The 22,308-nt window shown below is 35.5% G+C and overlaps 2 protein-coding genes across 4 annotated transcripts; one reads left to right on the top strand and one right to left on the bottom strand.

The window, feature by feature from the left end:
* Positions 1–7,679: 7,679 nt before the first annotated feature.
* LOC104248804 (protein WVD2-like 5) lies at positions 7,680–15,403 on the top strand. 3 transcript variants are annotated; one of them, XM_009805128.2, is made up of 9 exons: positions 7,680–7,860; positions 8,650–8,875; positions 8,951–9,241; positions 9,364–9,419; positions 9,515–9,619; positions 9,758–9,854; positions 9,961–10,032; positions 10,142–10,252; positions 14,508–15,403. In XM_009805128.2, exons 2-9 carry the CDS (start codon positions 8,684–8,686, stop codon positions 14,934–14,936), a joined length of 1,353 nt encoding a protein of 450 aa, XP_009803430.1. In that variant the 5' UTR covers positions 7,680–7,860; positions 8,650–8,683; the 3' UTR covers positions 14,937–15,403. The 3 variants fall into 3 exon arrangements, with proteins under 3 accessions (XP_009803430.1, XP_009803429.1, XP_070009025.1); XM_009805127.2 differs by having other exon boundaries at positions 7,680–7,936; XM_070152924.1 differs by having other exon boundaries at positions 7,816–7,936; positions 9,961–10,037; positions 10,147–10,252.
* Positions 15,404–18,035: 2,632 nt separating this feature from the next.
* LOC104248803 (uncharacterized) lies at positions 18,036–20,134 on the bottom strand. The gene is made up of 3 exons (XM_009805126.2): positions 19,533–20,134; positions 19,263–19,435; positions 18,036–18,351 (listed from the first exon to the last, which is right to left on the bottom strand). The coding sequence occupies exons 1-3, from the start codon at positions 20,037–20,039 to the stop codon at positions 18,171–18,173; spliced, it is 861 nt and encodes a 286-aa protein (XP_009803428.1). The 5' UTR covers positions 20,040–20,134; the 3' UTR covers positions 18,036–18,170.
* Positions 20,135–22,308: the final 2,174 nt, after the last annotated feature.

The raw sequence follows: 22,308 nt of genomic DNA, 5'->3' as shown, positions 1-22,308 counted from the left end.
AGAAACCCCAGGCCCAATACCCACCTGCCCGACCCAATACCCGACCAAATTCTGGCCGTTGATCATTTTGATCAACAATCAGAATTTGTCCTTACCTAAATTAAACCTAATGACCCCCCCCTAAGCCTCTCATTTCCCCTCCTCTCACGCTGACATCTGATCCTCTCTTCTCTCAAAAGCTCTCAAGTCCTAACCCTAGCTCACCCTCATCGTCGTTCATCTACTATTGTTCATGGTGTTTCCTCACCACCATCAGTCCTCTAATGGTCTCCCTTATGTTGGTATTGCCATCCCTAAGGTCCTCGAGGGACCAGGGTCAGTTCACTTGCATCTATGGCCCTTTCTCGCCTGTTTCAGGCTGTTCCGGTTCGATTTCGAGTAAGATCTTCCTATGTCGCCTTAGATCTAGGAATTTCTAAACCTATTTCTTCATCTCTGTGTTGTTCTTCTCAAAACCCTAATTTCTTCCTTCTGAACTTCTTAGATCTGTACAGATCTGAGATGGTTTGGACCTATTTCACATGAGTTTTATAAGAACCGTCTGATTTTTGAATGATTTTCCATTTTTCTAAACTAGGGTTTCCCGAAAATTTCTTTCTCCAAAACGTTTAATGAATTGAATGTTTAGTCTACTATTTCTTATGTGTTTTAACCGATTTCGTATAGGTTTGCTTTAACCATAACTAGTTTATGCTAAAAACCCTTATTTTTCAACAATTTGTTTGGTTTCTGAGTTACTTGTGTACCGACTTTGTCTTATGCTTTGGTTCCTGTGATTTTTCTTTAGCCTAATTAGATGTTTTGTGATTTTTATCCTGATATGCCTCTACAAAGGTTCTTCGTTCGACTTTTCTAATGATTCTATATGTCTATATTCATTTTGGCTACTATTTTTCTCCTTAAATCAGTGTTGTTTTCTTGATTTACCAATTTGTTTTGTTAAAACTTATGTGTCGAATCTTGACTATTCCTTTCTTGCCTTATTTTGTCTGCGATACTTGTTGACTCTTTACGTGATTTTCTCCTTAATTAAACTCTTGACTATTCTGAAGTTCTTATTTTTGGTTTGATTTGAACTCTTTTCCTTAACAAAACCTTTGATTCTTACTTCTTTACTCTGTTTGATTGAACTTCTTGCCTTAATTAGTTTTCTCTTGCCTTATTTGAACCGATGATGTTACTTGCTGATTCTTACTAATTGTTTCCTTAATTGAACTCCTGTTCATTCACCCCTAATTACCTACTCTGTACCCAAGTCTTACATGATTTCCTTCCTTAAATATTTGTCCTGCTTTTTACCGTTGATTGATTATCCCTGATTAAGGGGAAGACTTTACTGACTTCACATGTATGACTGATTTTGTGAATTTCCCTAATTGCTGCATAATTGATTCTTTACCTTATTTTGTTTAACTCTTGATTACTATATATGCCCCTACCTATTCTCACTTCAAAACACGAACAATAGTTTAGCTACCACTTTTACACTCTAAAAAGGGGCTCTTTCTGCTTTCTCTACTACTTGTGATCTCTGTTATTCTAGCCGACTGCAAGCCAAGGCTGGAAATTGCACAATAGCTTTCTCACATTTTGTGTTTTCTTTCTTTAACTAGGTATGCTTCTAATTAATTTTAAGAATCTAAACCTATATGTTTATTTACTGCCTTAGTTCATATGGCCTGAATCCATTCTTGCTTCTGTTTACTTCTTACCTAGCATGCCAAATACTACCTATTCAAATCTGTGATTAGCATGTTTCCACTTTACTTGCTTGTTTAATATGTCCACATATGTAACTAGCCTGTTTGACTGACTACTGTTTATCTAGCATGCCTAAACTCTGCTTTTGTGTAATTAGCATGCCTTCCCTTGTTAATACTTGCCTAGCATGTCCATTTAAGTCCTTGCCTGTTCTGCCTCACTCCTGCTAAGTTAGCTAATCTCTCTAGAGTGACTCTTGTTGTGTTGTTTAGATGTTCTCAACATGTTTCTGCTGTGATCTTTGTTGCATGACCTACATTCTATCTAACCTACTAGTTTTGTAGAACCCCTTGAGAACTCCATGCATCATGTTGTTTATGTGCTCCATTAAGGAGTATTCTCTGTATTCCCAACCCCTCCTTCCTTGTGTGAAAGTTGTTTGCCAAAGCACTTCCTAAAGCTTGTTTGTTCTATGACTTGTGTTCTAATTACAGATTGTTTTTCATACTTTCCTCACACTGTTTTATCACTAAATAAGTACTGGTTTTCAGAAATTCTTTTGACTCATAAGACCTTTCTTTATATTGTCTATTAAATTCTTTCAAACTATTATGCACTTTCACTTACTCCTAGATTATTAAGTCCTGCCCCTCTGGTGTGTGTACTGCTTAAAGACCCCTGCGATCTCTCTGAACTCTGGCATATCAGGTCTGACACTTCCACACTGCACATAAATTCTTATTTGAGAAAGGTCTAGGTGTGAGCACTGCCCGGAATCTGTGAGGTCCTTAGGGAACTCTGACACACCTAGACATGAAATTAGCTATGAAACTCTGGGCATTTGAAACTACCAAAGGCTTGGAAATCACTTTGGGCCTACTTCAGGCTCCCTATAGCTTAATTTCTGTTCTATTTATGTAATTTTTATTCAATCATTGGTCTGTAATAATTAATTGTAAACAAATATTGGAGTGACTAGTGAAAAGGGAGGGTAGTTGTATACTATGGGTAAAGTTGGGTAGATAACATGCCTATAGGGTCCATTTCGATTCAAATGTGTTTGTTAGATAACATGCCTATAGGGTCCATTTCGATTCAAATATGTTCGTTAGATAATATGCCTATAGGATCTGCTTTGGTTTAAATAAGTTCTGATTGCTTTACTTTTTTTAAATAATTAGAAGACATGCTTATAGAGTCTGAAATCAGCTTAATTGTAGAAATCATGCCTATAGGATCTAAAATCAATTTATAGAAATCATGCCTACAGGATCTAAAATCAGTTTATAGAAATCATGCCTATAGGATCTAAAAAAATCAGTTTTAGTTAGATCTAAAATCTGTTTAACTTTGACTCACACCTGTAGATTCTGAATCGGTTTAATTAACTAACCTACTCATCTCTTCCACGCTGCATTAATTAACATCACTAGAAATCATGCTTATATGATCCAAATTACCCGTGTAAAATTGTTTACTGTTTTACTACATTCCTAATCAATAATAGATACCATGCTCATAGGACTTTACTATTATATGCCTAGATAAGCCTATATGGCGATTAAAAATCCTGCAACTATAAAACTATGTTCTGTCATCTGTGACTGCTCGTATTCAACAAGTCTAAAATCAGCAGGCAAGCTGAATAGGTCTTTGACACTTTGGTTCAAATTTAATGTTGCATATTCTTTGCTCACTTAGATATCCTATTCTAGAGTTCCTCTTAAATATCTGAAAACTGTTATTTGAGACGTGCACTTACTTATTCTGTTTGTGGAGGTAAAATGTGAGCCTTTAATTGTTCCCTCTTTAATACAGTCCTAATTGTTTTGGTTGACGCCTAGATTTTCTCCTTTAAGTACCTTAGGATGGTCTAGAACTACCTAAATTAGAGGTCCTAAATACCTCCAGGGCTACAAGGAAGGGATGGGTAGTGCACACACAGGATATCTTTCAAGGTTGCTAGAACGATTTAGGTTGTGACCAATGGGAGGGAATTGAGTAGTAAGGATATGATGACTACGCGCTAATGTCACGTGTATCCCCTCATCGAGGAGTGATTACCGGGCATTGTGTGGGTATGATCCTGTAGGTTAACCAACCTAGGACCCCTCTTTCCCAACTTCCGTTGTTTAAATGAATTTACTTTTCTTTACATATGTGCAAATTGTTCAAACCTTTTCCCTTGTTTTTCATTACTTAAATCATACATGTACTTGGAATGTCAAAACATGCTTTTATTTGCGAGTATGTCTTAAAACTATTTATTTGTTAAAATGATTAATTCACATAGTTTAAGTTCGACCGGGACCCACCGTTGTGGACCGCAAGGGTTGCCTAACACCTTTCCCTCAAAGTTATTTCGAGCACTTACCCTAATCTCTAGTAATGCAAACTAGTTCATGAGTTAATTTCTCTAGGTGTCCTAACGCACCATAATCCGTTAGATGACGACTCTCCAAATACCCAAATTCCTAAAAGGAAACGAGTTATTTCCCCCATGAATGTCGAAACTCGGACTTCTCCACGAGGGAAAAAAGGGGGCGTGACATCGGTCCTCATTGATTCTCGATAATGGAGCCTTGCTTGTCGACGAACGAGCTTAATCAACCCCCTTGTGAAGATTCAAGGACTATATAGACAAAGCAGAAGATCGAGGGTGAATCGAGGTACTTTGGTGTTATTCACGAAGTGTCGTAGAAATCGAGAACTATGGGGTCTACCGAGGTGATTGTGAATGAATAAGTGTAAATATTCAAGTACCCCTCCATGTGAGTAGTTATATTGTCGTTGGGCCCGGGGACGACCACCTCCTTGCCCTCCCAATTACAGTTTACTAGGATTGTGGGTAGTGTATCCTTGGTAACGAAGCATATGTATCTCCATGCTCCCTCGCATCAGTCCTGTTGAGTAGAGGCCTTCTCGACGTTGAAATCATTCCCGATAGAGAAGCCCACAGGTATGAAGCTCTTCAAGGGGGCTCCTGAGCCACCTCGGGAACGACCACCTCAACATTTGTGTCCGGGTTGGAACTTGGAAATTTTTTCCCTCATAATCTGGAAAATATGAAGATTTGAAGGAAGAAATGAAGATTCGAAGATGGGATGAAGATATGAAGGTCTGGGTTGAAGATCCAAAGAGAATGTATAAGAATTGAAGATGAAGATATGACAATTTAAAGAGCGATGTATGAAGATTTGGAGGAGTTAAAAAATAATTAGAGAATTCGAGGGTAAGTTCTGGAATAACAATCAATGTGCAATGTTTCGCATTCGAGAATAGTCAATCGGCGGCTAACACGTGTCCGAAGTCAAAACGACGCGACTGATGTGACGTTTCGTTGACCCATCATCTTGGTTTTAACGTACGAAGGAAGGAAACAGATTCATCTATTGCTTCCCATCGTTTCGGTAAACCCACTGTCCGGAAAACGAATGGACTATCTGTGTACGAGTAAAATCGGGGGTGATGCCTACCCTGAATTCTCGATGAGAAAACGGAGAGAGACACGGATGCACGAGACCCTTCGTGTCGAGATCCAGGAAGGGTGAACGATGTGCTTGTTATCGGGTATGATAAAGCGACGTGCCTCGGCCCAAGAATGAGTTCTAAGACTTCGGGAGATATAATGAGTGGTTACGCATGACGGATAGAGGGTTGTGATACTCGTAGTCAACCAGATATCATGGTGCAGATTTGGCTCGATGTCGATTATGGATCAGTAATTACCGGAAAAGGAAGATTTTTACCTTTTTTTAGACTTTTACTAAGGTTGAAACTCTCCTATTATATAAAGAAAAAGTTTTTCTTTTGTAAAACATACTGTAACACGCAAATCAAAGCAATACAGATTTATTTTTTGCCTTTTAGCTATTGTTAAAGTTTTTGCTCATTTGTTCTGTTTTTTACTCACGGCTGGGCTTGAACTTGGGTCCAGCCGAGGACGAGGTCATTGGGCAGTCTAAGCTCAGGTTTGGTCATAATATTGCAATTGGTTTGAACATTTATTTAATCTCTAATTCATTTATTTGATATTCTTAATTGTTCGTATCGAATTAAACCATATATCTTTAAAACCACGTACAAATTTAATTATTATTGGGGTAAACAATGTAATCCAAGTCAAAGGTATTTAATGTTCTCTTTTCTTTCCAACTTGCTCACCAAACATATATGTCACATAGATCATTAGATAGTTCAACTACAATTTTTTTTAAGGAAATCTCTAGACAAGAAAAAGAGAGAGACATAAATTAAATAGTATCAAGAAAGGGGAGAAACATTCTGAGGTTTTGTAAGAGAGGAAAAAGATTTTATACAATCAGATTAATTATAAGTTAGTTACATGTAAATTTATGATTAATATTAATTGATAAAATAGTGAAATTAATAGTCTCAAAGATAATTATCTGCATCAAATTCCCTTTCTATGGTAGAAAATTAAAACATGATGGAACTTTTTAAACCAAACTACGGCACCCAAAAAGAAAAAAAGAACAATAGCCATTTTATTTCCTTTTAAATTCATTGTATGAATAATGTTTTCTTTGTTAAGAAATCAGTAATGTAGCTTCAAAGATTTAAAAGAAATATATATATATATATTCACTCTTAGTATATGGTTAGCTTCCCAATTTCTTAAGAATTCTGATGGATTAACCTGTAAATTCCTATGAGAAACCGGTTAAGTAAAACCCGAAAATAATCAAGAAGGTATAAGTGTTTAACCTTGGCCAGGGTGAGGTTAAAGAAAAAAGAGTTAAGAAAAGTTTTAAATCTTTAAAAGAATGGGAAGAAGAGATGAACAGAGTGAATTAAAATAATAATAATTATGAAACAACATATTTTTATTAAATACATAAGCTACCATCACCACTTAATATATATTAGTTTGGAGAGCATTAGAAATAACAAAGAATATAGAGAAACATTAGAATCACAACTGAGCCTTTTTGAAAACCCAGAACTAGATATTCTAAATACTGAAAATTTTCAAAATTTCCTTAAGAAAAAAATTATATCAGAACCATCAGAAATAAGATAAAACATATCCCATTAGGATAACATATATGTTAAGACAACATCCTTTAGCTAAAGAAATAGCTTGTAACTATTGAATTTTAAGTAGAAATATACAGAGAAAAGAAGAATTAAAGAAAATACTACAGAAAGTTAAGACTCTATTAATATCAACTTTAGAATTAGCTAAACAAATAGAAAAATCAGATCTAAAAATAAATAGAGAACCAAGTTATATAGTAAAGCGTAGTATTAGTTCAGAAACCATATCAGCTTTAGAGTGAGAAATACAATATATAAAAGGAGAAATATTTTTAGAAAATCAAAAAATAAAATTCTTTAAGAACCGAAAAATTTGGATACCGTTAGGTTGAACAAAATAGATAAATTAAAGAACCTAGAATATTTATATATATATATATATATATATATATATATATATTTCGAACCAAAATCTTGATACAAGCTTGTTGATAAAAATTGAACCAAATTGAACTGTAAAAGACAATTTTGATACAGCTTCTTTACTCAATTGAGTCTCGCCTACTTTAGAGTTTAGATGTGCTGCAATATAGGATGAAAAATCTAGAGGAAAAAGGTAAATTCATCTTAACTTCCAGACGTAGCTATTGCCAGGTCAGCAAGAATCACCAGCAGATATCCACGTGGCATGATCAAGGGCTAGGTACACCAACCGTATATTTCTCTCTCTAAACAGTAATAAAAGTATCATCTCCCTGTCCATACATACAGAATTCTCTCTCTCTCTCTTATCACTCAGTGACCTGGAATATATTTGAATATCGCTGGCACATCAACTTTAAGAAATTGTAAAACACCCCCAAAACCTCTCCCAAAGCCGCAAAAACCTCCCCCACTGCAATTTTTGATTTGAAAAAATAAAGAAGTAGAGATATATATATATATATAGAGAGAGAGAGAGTGTAGCCCCTCTTCACAGTTCAGACCTTTTCACTTCCAATTCACAAAACAAAGACCCCCGCCCCCACAACGCGCCCCCCCACCCCTAAAAAAATAAAAAAATAATCACCAATTACAACAACAGCATTTTCTGTAAATCACCATTTTAAGGTTACAAGATCTTAGTTTGTGTTTGCGGGAGTTGTTTCTCTTTCTGGGGTCAGTTTCATTTTCCAAGATTCTGTCAGATCTCTTGTGGATTCAATGGACTTATAATCATTTTATGGTGATTTAAGTGAGTACATCTTATGCACTAGCATCTGCATTTGTCTTTCTAAGGTTTGCAATAAACTGTAGTGTTATATCTTATGGACATTAGAGTTCTGAAGCTGAAAATGCTGTTTTGGGGTTTTAGATTTTCAGTAAGTTTGAATCTTGGAATGCAAAAAAGATCGGTTTTTTTGGTTCCTGGGTAGGAGATCTAGTAGAGCATATTCTAGTTTACTGATTTTGTCGTCTTGTGGTACTGTGATTTGATTTTTTTTTTTTTTTGTTGAGTTCTTTGGTTTTGGACTTGTAGGTTTTCTCATTTTACTTCTGTTGCGTGATGCTTTGCTTTTTACCATTGATTTTGTTCACTTCAGTTGAAAAGGCTTGGACTTGAGGAGGTTTAGTGAAGAGAAGTCTGAGTTCTTGATTTATGGACTGTGGTCTATTAGAAAACCAGAGTGGTTGTGTACTAGTAGAAGTTTAGTATGTTTAGTTGGTGGAAGGACTTTTTATATATTTGAAATCTTAACTTTCAAAGTTGAGGTTCTTGTTATTATTAAGGTTTGATTTTTCTGATTTTTTGTGTTTAAATTTGTATTCTGTTTGATGGTTGTTTTCTCATGTAGTGCGTGGCATAATTTAAATATCCTAGTGTTACCTACTACAATGAAGAAAAGAGACTCTATATTTTTCTAATTATACTCATGAGACGTGTTGTGCTTGTGGTTTGGCTTGTAGAATTGTGGATTGCAAGTTTGCAACTTTGTAGAGCATGATGGAAATTGACAATAACATAGTTGTTTCCGAAAATGGGACGAGCTTTGAAAATGGAGTTCACGAATTTCCAGAAGCTGTTGCTGGCAAACTAGATGGCATTCCCAATGGGAGTTCCAGCTCCTCTATCGCAGAGGTTGTGCATGAATCAACCACAACTATAGAAAGCAATCCCAGTGCAAGTTCTGAGGTAAAGGAGTTCATTGCTGGTTTATTAACTTCAATTGGGTCTTTCTGACACCAAGATAATGTAATTCTTTTCTAGGGACATGATACCAAAGAGTCTGGAGAGTCGAAGAACTCCAAACAGCCAAAAGCTCCGGGAAAGGCAAAGAATGGTAAGCCGTCAAGCCCCAAAAATGCTCCATCTATTCGGGTCAAGAAAAGCAAAGATGCATCAGCTGGTTCTGTTGTTTCAAATGGTTCCATAGCCTCGCAGCCACGCACTAAACAGACTTCTTCCCTTGGCACAAAGAGTAAATCATTTAACGACAGGAAAACTGCTGATACCAATTCAAAACCTATTGTTGCCCGTGTAAATGTTAGTCATGCTAAGGTAAAGGTCCATATCACCGTGCTTGTTTTAGAAAAAAACAGCTCAGAGCACAGTAGTCTGTTTAGTTTGTCGTTTTATGTGCTTCTGTGTTGTTGCTCATTTCTATTATGTCTTTCATCTAGCGTCAATCTGGTCAACCTGATGCAACATCACCTTCTCCAAATGCTGACGGCCTAAAGTATGTCCTGTTTTTCTACTTGTTGTTTGATGACCATCTGTTGTGTTGAATATATCTTCCTTGGTGACATGTGAACTATAATTTCAATGCTACAGGGAGAAAACAAAAACAAAACCCTTGAAGAAAGTTGCCCCAAATCAAGCTGATGGAAGTGAGAAAGTTGCCCCAAATCAAGCTGATGGAAGTGAAGAATCACCTTCGTATCCTATATAGGCTGATCTTTCTTTACTTTTTCCTCTGCTTTCTGCTTGCCTCTTTGCTAGAGCGATTGTGGTTTTTCTTGGACGCATTTGTTTGAAAGGAAGAATATTTCCAGTTTACCCTTAATCACTTTACAGAAGTCCTGCTGCAGATGCCAAGCATCGCAAAGTAGGTGCTCTTCCAACCTACAATATGAGTTTCAAGTGCGATGAAAGGGCTGAGAAAAGGAAAGAGGTTAGCTTTCTTCTTGCATCAGCAGAAAACTTGATATATTGGATTGTTTTCCTCTGTAATCATTTCCTGGAAACTTGAGGGAATTTGTTTCTGTACATTTGGACAGTTTTACTCTAAGCTTGAGGAAAAAATCCACGCGAAGGAAGTCGAGAAGAATAACTTGCAGGCCCTTTCTAAGGCATGGTGACTGTTGTGCTTCTATCATTTTCATGATGTAGAAAATGGATGATGATTCTAAGCATTGCCTTTTAAGACATTCATCTTTTCTCTTTGTATTTGTTAACCAGGAAAGTCAGGAAGCTGAGATCAAAATGTTAAGAAAAAGCTTAAAGTTTAAAGCAACCCCAATGCCAAGCTTTTATCAGGAACCTCCTCCTCCTAAAGTGGAGTTGAAGAAGGTAATGCTATGCCCTTTTTTTTTTTTTTTTACGTCATGAAACTCATGAACAATTCATGTTCTATAAGGAAATACCTTTTGTCAAAGAAAAAGAAATACCTGATAGGATTTCAATTGTTCGCATTCCTTTTCTTCTTTATAACAACAGCATGCTAAATAGATGCTTGTACTTTTGCTTGCTATAATACTTCCTTTGTTAAGTTCTGTATACTTGATGGATCTGGATTTCATGATCTGTCTGATAAAGTTATTACTAACTTTATTTGTGTGACCTTGGTTGACTTTATACGGAAAATAGATGAGTCATGTTATATAACCTTACTTATATTGAAGAGTTAGGAGTCACATTATACAACAACAACAACAACCCATTATAATCCCACAAGTGGGGTTTGGGGAGGGTAATATGTACGCAGACCTTACCCCTACCCCGAAGGGTAGAGAGGCTGTTTCCAGGAGACCCTCGGCTCAAAAAGCAACAGAAGCCGCTATATTAGTACCATAAAAATGCATAATAAAATAACAGCGATACAATAGATATGAAATACAGAATACAAAATACGAAAAAGATGGCTGGTATAGTAAAACTAGCAGGTAAAGCCCTGCATCAATAGACGACCAATGACATTCTTAGTCTAACTCCTAACTGGCTAGTCTCACATTATATGAAGCATTATTCAAGTCTGACACGACCATTGTTGCTAGGCTAGCACGCTGATGTTAGTTGGGTGCTCTGTTGATAAAGGGTACTCTAATTTGCGTTCGCTTGCACATAGAGTTGGTTATTCATACCTTTCATATTTATAACTTCGAAAACAGTACTGTTGGCGTTTCATAGCCATTTTGGTCCTTAGTCTTGCTAGTTGGATGTCTAAATAGTCGTGTGAAATGAAGGCAAACTGTGGTCTGAATTCTGATTTAATTATTCTCCTAAGTTCTAAATGCTAATGAAAGGGAACAAATCAAAAGAGTAAGAGGCTGTTTGGTAAATCTTATAACTGAAAGCTGAAATTTTCATCTTTGCACAGCTGGACAATTTACGTCACCTACTTCGATCTTTGTACAGTTGCCCAATTGTTTTATCAACTACTCCATTGCTTACTTATTAAAGATTGTCTATGACTTGTACTTTTGGAGCAAGTTTAGTTGCTTCTAGTATATTGAGCTGGCTTCTTAAACGGGTATCCAATGTGCATAATTCCTAATATTTAACTTTTTCAGTTATAAGTGCTGAATACAGTTATCAACCAACCATTAGTGCTAGCACTGACCAGATAGCATGTCAACAATTCATTTGTCTGAAATTGTTACTTCAGAAATCAGCAATGCGGGGAGGGAAGGGGACTGAACTGCTCGGCTTCCTTGATATTGACAATGAGCTTCAACAAGTGGAATATCAACCTGCAACTCACTATATTAACATGGCACTCTTTTACAAAAATTGCCTCTGTTTAGACCATTAAAATAATGTCTGCAAACCATTTAATTTATTCATAATACTAGTAATCAAGAAAGAGATTAATGGCTGATGTATGATTCAGTTACATTATCATGTCTGAAAGAAAAGGAAATCGTTTTTCTTAGAAATCTTATTTTTTTGATGAAGAAAGTGCGACGAATCTAATTCCTAGAGATCGTTTTTTATTATTTAAGATGGTAGTGTCTGGGTCAGCTCGTTGGTGTCTCGACTATTCCACTGCATATCTGCTACCTCTCAACAACACAGGTACCGGGCAACTCTGCCCAATAGGGCGTAGGTAGATGAGAAGAAATCACCTAGTATTTTTGCCTCCACTGGAATTTTGAGCCTGAGATCTCATGGTTCTCCTCCCACTTCATTTACCACTAGGCCACACTCTTTGGTGCAGATATCTTATTCCTTTTTGATCCATAATTCCTAGTGTTCTTTTCTGTATTCAGACTATTCCACTGCATACCATCTGCTCAATCTCTTCATTGAGGTGTCCTTTTTCTTTTGAAATATGGTTTATTGAGATACTGAACATTGAAGTGGATGTGCTTGATTTTGAGGTGGTTGGTCAAAAGAAAAAGCTAATTATGTGGCGTGTAAGAAGTATCATGAGGTAGCTTGCTTTATTGGTTGGTTGTAGGTATTGTCAACAATGCAGAGAGGGTACCTGTTTGCTTACTGATCAAAAAATAATTTGGAGGGATACTTATTCAAAACGTAAAAATTATTTATTTGATTCTCATAAATGAAGTATCATGATTTCTATAGTCGCTTGAGTACACGTTTGTGACAGAGAGTTGATTCATGCTTCTCATTGGGATAATATAAATGGTAGCTCATGGAGGTCACATACTACTATAGATTGTTTCTTGGATCTAAACTTCAATACCTGAAATACATCTATGTTGATTATTGTGAATTCGCAATTTTTTTTGAATTTGCAAGAGGGTTGAACATATGGTTATGTTTTTAATTTCTCTTTACATATATAAGTTTTTAAGTTTCCTATCTATCTGGGAAATGCTGTATAGTTTCTTAATGGCAACATTGGTGTCTCTTCGTATTTCACTACTAACCAGGTCTAACTTCTATCTATGTGTAATCTAGACCTTTATCACAATCAAGGTATGATCTCATCCGGTGATAATAATTTATATTTTAATACTATTTTGGGATCTTCAAAGAAACTTATGAACTATTAATAGTTAAGTTGGATAGCATGGTAATGTTGGGAAATATTTGGTAGACTATAAGTGGCTCATTGCTTTTACTATGTTACTGTTAAGGTTGACTTGGTAATAAATTTGACGTGCTGACACTGTCCTAATTCTTTTTTGTTCCATTTCTAATAATATTCTAATGTACACAGCCAATGATCTGAACTTGTTTTGAATTAAAGTTCCAGTCACTTTTGTAATTCTCTGATTGTTCAAGTATAGTGGGTGTGACTGAGATTTTGATGCAATCATGGTCCTTTTGTCCAATGGAAAAAGGCCAGCAAGTACTCAAACTTGAATGATCGAGCAACTTTACGTTAAAATGTTTGCTTACAGTATTAGTCAAGGCATATGATTCTAGTACCTATTGGAAAAAGAAAGTTATAAATGCGGCATAGTGATTTATGATAATGGAAGGGATGTCAAAAGAGGTAGACTTAATTATCTAGTCTCTCAAATTTAGGAAAAGAGATGGGTGGGTATGTCATTCTCTCTTAGCGTTGTCCCAAGACTTGATTGTCTTGAAAATGACCCTCTCCTAGCATGCCCTAACCATAAAAATCTATAAACTTCTTCCCCACCCCTGGGCCGCGAACAATCAACTTTATCCAAGGTCAGTAGGATAGAAATGGGTTGAGGTGTGAATTATCAAGTAGGCAAGCATCCCATCAATGAGTAGCTGCTTTCATAGTTGGTATCGTGTGAAGATCTAGAGCATGCACAACTTTTGTAATCATATTTTGTAAGAAGCATACAGCGTATTTCCAGTTACTATATACTGTAAATGTTCTTTGTAAAATTTCTCGTCTAGTTGCTGTCCATCTGTAGATCAAGGGTTGCTCATTGTTTACTTGATTAGAAACTTGAAGAACTAACAAAACACCACAGTTTTAGGAGTATTAGAAGTTTCAGAGCTAGTGATTTTGCTCAAAGATCCCAAATAATGAGATAAATTATGCAAGACCATAGAAGTTACCCTTGCTACATGAACTATTCATATGCTGATGTACCCATGTTGAATGGTATGACATCAATGTGGGTACTTTTGCAGATGCTTCAAATACCCTAAAAAGTGCCAAAACTTGAACATACCCGTACCAGTTACTTATCCGTAAACAGAAACAGCATCATAACAAGACTCTTTATCTGCAAATATATGAATACGTGGCTTGTGTAAATTGTTAGGTTTGATCAGTTTAATACTGTAAATGCCTAATTGTAGTTGCTCTTGCTGTCAAATATGCTTGTTGACAACACCTTGATATTGCCAGTCCTTTTCGGTTTGGGTTTAGCTGAACCTGAATATGCTGGTGGTCATTCTTGGGTACTGCATCGTGGTCTGATTGCTCTTTACTGCATGGAAAATTAGCACTTACTGAGCTCACGTCAAACTCTTAGCTATTGCTATGTTAATTTAGTTAAGATGATCCTAAAGCTCTTCTAGGTAGGTTTGTTTATGTAGTGCTGAATTCACTTCTAAGTTATTTATGCTTCTATCTGTTTTACTTTTAACATAGATAAGACAGAGATTTTCCAGTTATGCCTTTTATCTCTATTTTATGATATAGATACCCACAACAAGAGCTAAATCCCCCAAGCTTGGCCGGAAAAAGAGCTCCCCCACCAGAGAGGTGAACGATACTGCTATTCACACAAGTAGATTGAGCTTGGATGAAAATGCAACTCAAAATCCCACCAAAGTACATTCTCCTGACATTGTTAAGAAGCCCACAAGGAAGTCTCTCCCGAAGCTGCCATCTCAAAAAGTCAACTTATCAATTAATACAAAAAAGCCCTCAATCAAAACTAGCATATCCAAGGAAACAAATGAAGCTGCAGCCAACGACATGAGTGAAGGTGCTTCTCAACCAAACAACGTACTTGAGCATACAAATGAAATTGAAGCTACATCTACTGTGGAAACAAGCCAGAGTATGACAATTGTTGAAGCTCAAGCTGAGACTAATGTGGTGCAGCAATCCATTGCAGTGGAGTAGTAAAAGCAAGCACTGAAGCTGTAACACATATACATGAAGCACCTTTCAGTTCCTCTTTGCCTAAAATATTGAAAAGGTACGAATAAGACTTGGTTCGTTTGATGAAGGAAGGAATGGAAGATTTCATACCAAGCAATGATGTTTTGTTCATAGCGGCAAGGTTGGTTTGTCTTGTGTCCTTTTTTCTTTCAAGATTTGCTGGTTTGGTCATCTAAAAAACAGGTAGCTTGCAGCATTTTAAGGTTGGTCTTTGCACCTTTTCTTTGGGTTAGATGGCTTCCTGTCACCTGATGCTGGGTAATCAAAATTTTTGGAGAATTGTCTTAAAGCCGTTCAAGTCTTGAACTAGTTGAAAATTTGGCACTCATGGGGCTTGTACTGGCTGTTTGAGCTGTTCTCTTTGAACATCATGGTTTTTGCTTGTTAATCGCTATGTATTTATAAATTTGCATATACTTTTTACGTGATTCTCTTTGCCATGCACTTTAATTTTTCAGTTCAATTAAGTGATTCATTTGCTTGAAACCCATATTCTGATGTTAATCAGTTGGCACAATTTTCTCTAAGTTTTGTGAAATTAGGAGTCTTAAAATCCTGTTCCCCTCACCCCCTAAAAAGTAGGATGACATCTACAAATGCAAGTGGATGCCATGTTAGTAAGTTTACTTTAGGTTCAGTATTGTTAGGAGTTCTTTAGAACCAAGATAGACTTAAATGGAGCAACATGAACAATGTAGCTTCGTATAATTGATCTGAACCTGCTTGTAACTAAGGTGTAGTTTTTTTTTTGGGGGGGGGGGGGAGGTAGGGGGTAATCCGATGTGGCCAATCAGGTGAATAAGTACTTTCCCTATTTCAATTTATGTGAACCTATTTGACTGTGCACGGAGTTTAAGAAAAAACAGAAGATTTTTTCAATTTGTGATGTAAATTGAAACACATATTTTGTGTGACTATAAATTATTGCATAAAGGTAAATTGTTACATGTGTCAATCTTTTTGACACATAACATAAATTGAAACGGAGGGAGTATTAAAGTCAATCTTGTGATAGCCAAGGGCAAATTTGTAGCCTTCAACATGTGGATCTACCAACCCTCTTGGTTTAAACCATTTTCAGATCTGTGGATATGTCTTGATTCAATGTTGGTTGGAAAATTTCGAAACTATGAGCTGTTCTCAAAGTAATAATATCTCAACCCAAGAAGTCCTTTTCTTTAATTATTTTTCAATACATAGTAATCAAATGGCCTTATCACTTCATTAGTGGTAACCTTTTCAATGGGGACCACAATTGTAGATCTCCAATCAGCCGTTGAACAAATGATCTAAGCCAACGGAGACTAAGTGAACGGTCCCTTTTAAACTAATAAAGTTGATTTATCAAAATCATATCTTTTAGAAGGATAGGTTTATATAATGATGGGACCTTAATAAAAATTGCAAGTTGTAATATTTTCTTTTGGAGATATCACCAGCCGGCTGGAAGAATCAAAATCTGAATTGAAGTTGTACTGCAATCAACCCCACTGGAGCAGAAGTAATCTTCTTAAATATTTTGATTGACTTAATGAGTATTGAGAAAATTGAATGCTTATATACAGAAGAGAATGAAATGTCAATGAAGTGGGTAAAAATTACGGGAGATCAGAGATCAAATTCTAGCAGAGACAAGAAAGTAAAAAGGGCAATATGATGCACAAAATATCTCGCATTTGCAGGATCCAAGAAAGGGCCACCCTCCAATAGGTGTGATATAAACAGCTTGCCCTAATGCAAGCATTAGTTACTGTTTTCACGGCTCAAACCCATGACTTATAGGTCACACAAGAACAACTTTACCATTGTTCCAAGACTCTCTCCTTCAATAGAGACAAGAAAGTATTAGGTGATTTCTTCTATCTTTTTTTTTTTCTTGCCAAAATCTTGATGATTAGAGTTATTTAGTATTTATGTTGCTGAAAGAGAGTAGATATCCGATCAAAATGAAATATTTGAGGTGTATGTATATATATATATATATATATATATATATATATATATATATATATATTAATAAACAGGGGAAGGATGAAATAGAAAGAAAGTATAAGAGCAATTCACATGGGAGGTAAGGTATGAAAAAGACAAGGCCAAGTCAGGAATCCGAAACTGTGAACAACTCAAAAGACATAAACCAAGCATGCAAGACAAGAATAGTAAACAAACAAAAAATGAGAGAAGTGACAGTCAAAAAATAGGTCTATGGTATGCTAGATATTTTTGACAAGTGAAGAAATAGTGAGAGGGAAAAATTATCATACCCTTTTTCATTTTAGTTGGAAAATATGTTCTTTTTTTGGTTGGAAGAGGTTATGGCAATTTTGTACATTATTCAAAACCTTTAACATGTAATAGTAACATTTTCATATTCTCTGTCAATCATTCTTGATTCTAAGTAAGTTTCTATATATAAGTAGTAAATTTTTTAACGAATCCACACACAATGTTACGATACCTTTATATCTAGTAAAAGAAACAAAATCAAGACGATTATACAGAGAATCAAAAACTAAATGAGTTTTTTTTTACAAAAAGCAAGAAAATTTACAAAAGAGTAAGAACATAAGTCACCAGAAATGTAAGTGAAGTCAACATTAGAGGAATAATTCTCTTTGTTCCTCGGCTATTTCATCGGATACTTACTACCTCCTGCCACTGACTATTTCATCGGATATTTACTACCTCCTGCCACTCGACTATTTCATCGGATATTTACTACCTCTCGCCATTATAAAGGAATAATTTTATCGGACACTTGGTACCTCCCACCACGCATAGATACCGAATAATTCTACCTCCAAGGCTTGCTTAGACAAATGAAACAAAATCACCTAGTTTATTTTCTCTCTGCTTAGATCTGAACCCTTGTCTCACATTATTTTTACCTACTTCATTGACCGCTATGACACACGAGAACATAAATATTCTCCCATCCGCTTGCTAAAAAGAAATACAGTCTACAACATAGTTATCCAAGGATCGAAGTAATAGGTAAGGTTTCATCTTGCCTAGAATAAGCTGCATGCTGACCTTAACCAGATTCAAACCAAAAGTATATTGAATTTAAACAACAAACTGGAAGGCTTCTATTCAACATTGCATCATTTATGTTGTTTATATTTACAAGGAAGTTACAATGTTAGAGACAACAAAGAGAATAACTCTGAACTAACAAAGAAACAGTCAAACAGATCAAGAAGCAGGGATTTGAGGTGAGGGGAAACTATCTAATCCTTTAAATAAATTGACTGATGAATTATTTAAGATAGTAGCCTTATTTAACATTTGCTCATCCTTCTCATCAACATCAACTTCTTCTTCACCATCATCCCCAGCGTCCCAAAGAAACCGAGCATATGAAGCAAGAACATAACTGAAAAAGAAGTTTTCCAGCATTGGTTAATATATCCAAAGACAAAAATCAAGTATCTGCAAACATACAACAACAGACCCAGGGTAATCGTAATCCCACAAGTGGGGTCGGTCTAGGGAGAGTAGTGTGTACGCAGACCTTACCCCTATCTTGTGATTAGCGAGGCTGTTTCCGAAGACCAGTTTTTGCAAACATGGCATATGGAATTCAAAATAAATTTTTATCCAAATTAACAGAGTTTCTGAAGTAAGTAGCAATCAAGTGTTCATAAGAAACCAGACACTTATTAACATAGGAAGAGCAAATTCAAATGCAATATTGATGATAAAATAATTGCAGAAGTAAAATTCCTTTCATCTTTAACACTTTTTAATCAAACAAAAAGGATCAAATACTTCAACAAGGCGGAAGAATCAAATTCACTGACTCACTTAAGTAACTCTAACAAAAAGAGATTTCCTTTTGTATCTAAAAGCTATACAACAACAACAAAAAACTCGGTATAATCCTACGAGTGGGATTTGGAGAGGGTAGTGTGTACGCAGACCTTACCCCTACTTTGAGAAGGTAGAGAGGTTGTTTCCAACATGCGCTCGGCACAAGGAAAGATGCAGAAAGAAGCAGTAACAACAGACCATAACATCATCAAAATAACAAGACAAACCAACGCGAAAGAAACAATATGCAATAATAAAAACTCACGAAAAATAAAAAGGCACGAGTAAATCATAGGCAAAATAATCTAAAAGCTATAATGAATGCATAATTTCATTTCAAGAAAAGGGGAAATTTTCCATATAGATAATAATCATCTTCCAAGAAATAACAACAACAAAGTTAACTCTATTCAGCAATATCTAAAATAATATTAACAACTATATTTGATTGAAAAACATGGATTAAAAGATTACCAATCATCAGGAGAAGCTTTCACAGCTTGATTATAGTAGCATTCTGCCCTATCAGCATCTTTATGAGCATCCCATACTAAATCCCCATATAGTGAAAATATATCCCCTTCATTTGCATCTGCCAATATTGCTCTTCCACAATACTCTTCTGCTCTTAAAACATCTCCTTTCACCTTTACACACAATATTATTCAAATTATATACTCTAATTTCATATGCATCAATAAAAAGAAAATCTTTTTTTCCATCTTAAAAAAGAAGTATTTTTACCTCTTTTAAGAACTTGGCATAGTTTCCGAGAAAAAGTGGATTATTAGGATCACCCTTAATCAACTCCTGATAATACTCCTCAATACTACCATGATCAGAGTCTGGGCACTCATCACTTCCATCTCCACCACCGCCGCCGCCAGAAATCCGGCCACCATCACCGCCACTGCCACCATCATTTTCTAAAACAGCAAATTCTTGATCCAACTCTTCCATTTTCGACACCAACGACATAGTACTAATACCAAAACTCAAACTGGCAACATTTTCTTGATTTTCTGAGCAGTTTGAAGCAAACTGAGGATACACTTTTGAAAAAGGTTTAATCTTGGCCTTGTATAATTCATTAAAATTGTGGTCTGATGCAGTTTTTGAGATGTTCTTGGTGATGGGATCATGATTTGAGGAGATAGAGATTGAAGCACTTATGGTTCTGATAATTTGTTCTGGAGCTGGATCTATAATCCATGATTTCAAGATTGGCGCAGAGGCACTTCTCAGAAGCATTTTTATTGTATTTTCCTAAATACAGGACTTTTGAGAGTACAGGTTTGGAGAGAGAACCAATTTGTTTGTATAACACCAAGAAAGGAGACAATAAAACCATACTGTATAAGCGTGGCTGCGTGGCATTGAAAAAGAAAATACTAGTGGGGGCAGAAAGAAAGTATGGGAGTACGTGGGGTGAGATTAAAATAAGAAAAACTATTGAGGGTTTTAGAGTAATTATATTTTGGGGGAAATGGATCTCTCATTTTGTATTTTCCTCGGGTGTTAAAAAGCATGGGAGAATAATAAATGATGATTAGGAATTTAAGAGATGTGGTTGTGCATTTTTTAGTTAGCGTTTGGATATAGATAGATTTGGTTAGAAATTTGAAAAATGAGTTTTTGAAGATGGTCTGAAAATGATGAAAGTTGAAATTGTGTTGGAAAATGTATTTTATTTGAATTTTTTTTAAAGTTTTACGAGTAGAAAAGTTCAAAAACTACTTTAGAGTTGTTTTTTGAATTTGAAGATTTTATTTTTAAAATATGCCAAAAATTGATTAAAATCTATAAACAAACAGATATTTGATAAAAAGCTCCCAAATTTTCTGGCCAAACGGAAGCTAATATTATATGCAAAACTTGGGAAGATCCAAGAGTTTTGTCTATAAAAGGGCATTTTGATTTTTGACAAGACAATAAAAAATATGTTTCCTGTTTCTTTTTCTAGAGGATTTTTAAGCTTACACACTTAATGGGTTGGAATGTAAATTAGAAACCTCTTTAAGTGAAATCAGTATAATTATTAAGGGTCCTTATTTTCTCCAATTTCTCTCCAGTTAAGCATTATTAAAGCCTTATGTAAATCCGTTTACCCTAGAAAAAGCTCCTTAATAAGTATTTAATGCCTAAATTCGAAATCCCATTCACTATTTCTTCAATACACTTTTCTCTAACATTTTCTCCTTAATAAGTGATAATGTTTTCCTCCTTGTCTCTAATATTGTAATTTTCCTGTACATACAATGTTGAATAGAAAATCTGCTTCTCACCTGTTGCTCTTTATGCATAATGTTATTGAAGTCTACGCATCTTACCTTTTAACTTTTCAGTTTGTTGTTTATATTCAATATACTCGTTTGAATTTGGTGGTTTTAACATGGTTGCTTATTCTAGGAAACATGAAACTTATTACTTCGATCCTTAAATAATTATGTGGTAGAGAGAGCTTTATCTTTTCCTTTCAAGTAGATGGGAGAATATTTATGGTGTCTGTGTAGAATGTTGTAAAATAATTATAAATCTTTTATTCTTAATCGGAGATTTCGGATTGAATCATTAGGCGAAGAGGGTTAATGTATTGAATCATTATTCTTAATCTGACGCAAATTTGAGTTAATCAACTAGTGAACTTCACCGGAAAAATAGAAGGTTAAGCCAAAAAACTTCTTGTAGGAAACTCGATTACCTTCGACCAACGTATCAGACTATCAGTCAAGGAAACAAACTCATATTGTGACGTCGTTGGAACGTAATCGAGTTTCCTACGACTTATTAACCATTAGACAAAGGATTAATAGCCTGTAGGGCTAAGCTCTTATTTTGAGGATTGTTTTTCTTAAAAGTACTTTTAGTGAGAATCAGTTTGCGTTTGACTAATTAATTTGAAAAACACTTTTGAACAGTAATTAATGTTTGACCAAGCTTTTGAAAACTTCTTCTAAGTATATTTTTCTCAAAAGTACTTTTGAAGAAAAATTACTTTTTTCCGCTTCTTCTCAAAAGTACTTTTTTTCCTTTATGGCCAAACACCTCAATTTTTAGCCAAAAATACTTTTAACAAAAAAAGAAAAGTACTTTTTGCCCCTCAAAAAAAAACTTAGGCCAAACATGCTTATAAGTTAGAAATGGTCTCGAAAAGGAATTGGCCTTGATCTTTGGGACAAGTTACCTGAACAATGGACAAAATTTCTAGTTTAAGGGCAAAACTTTTGAAGTTTGACTTTGAAGGTCGCCCAGTATCAGGTGACCTGCCCCAAAGGTCAACAGTTAAAGACCGACCCTTATAGTATCCTATTTCTGCAATTTTCTGATTGGCGAGTATGGAGGAAAATTGAAAATTAGCTAGACTTACTTGGCTTGAACGAAGGTTGGCTACCATTGCAAAACAACTGTTAAAATAGCATGGACTAGCCAGTTTCGGATTGGTCATTCAAAAATAGCTAACGTTTGTCAAGTCACTAAAAAATAACACTATTTTGCTGTAACAGAGATCGGTCCAGCATAA

Source organism: Nicotiana sylvestris, chromosome 8 (genome assembly GCF_000393655.2).
Source record: "Nicotiana sylvestris chromosome 8, ASM39365v2, whole genome shotgun sequence".
Lineage (NCBI taxonomy): Eukaryota > Viridiplantae > Streptophyta > Magnoliopsida > Solanales > Solanaceae > Nicotiana > Nicotiana sylvestris.
This window is presented reverse-complemented; position numbering and strand designations above follow the sequence as displayed.

Bases quoted from the DNA above. Each gene is read 5' to 3' on its own strand.
- LOC104248803 (XM_009805126.2), bottom strand. From the start codon at position 20,039: ATGCTTCTGAGAAGTGCCTCTGCGCCAATCTTGAAATCATGGATTATA. The intron at 19,436-19,532 runs GTAAAAATACTT...TTGTGTGTAAAG, and splicing joins ATGCCAAGTTCTTAAAAGAG to GTGAAAGGAGATGTTTTAAG. The intron at 18,352-19,262 runs GTAATCTTTTAA...CTTCTTTTTCAG, and splicing joins AAAGCTTCTCCTGATGATTG to TTATGTTCTTGCTTCATATG.
- LOC104248804 (XM_009805128.2), top strand. From the start codon at position 8,684: ATGATGGAAATTGACAATAACATAGTTGTTTCCGAAAATGGGACGAGC. The intron at 9,242-9,363 runs GTAAAGGTCCAT...TCTTTCATCTAG, and splicing joins TAAATGTTAGTCATGCTAAG to CGTCAATCTGGTCAACCTGA. The intron at 9,620-9,757 runs GTATCCTATATA...ATCACTTTACAG, and splicing joins GGAAGTGAAGAATCACCTTC to AAGTCCTGCTGCAGATGCCA.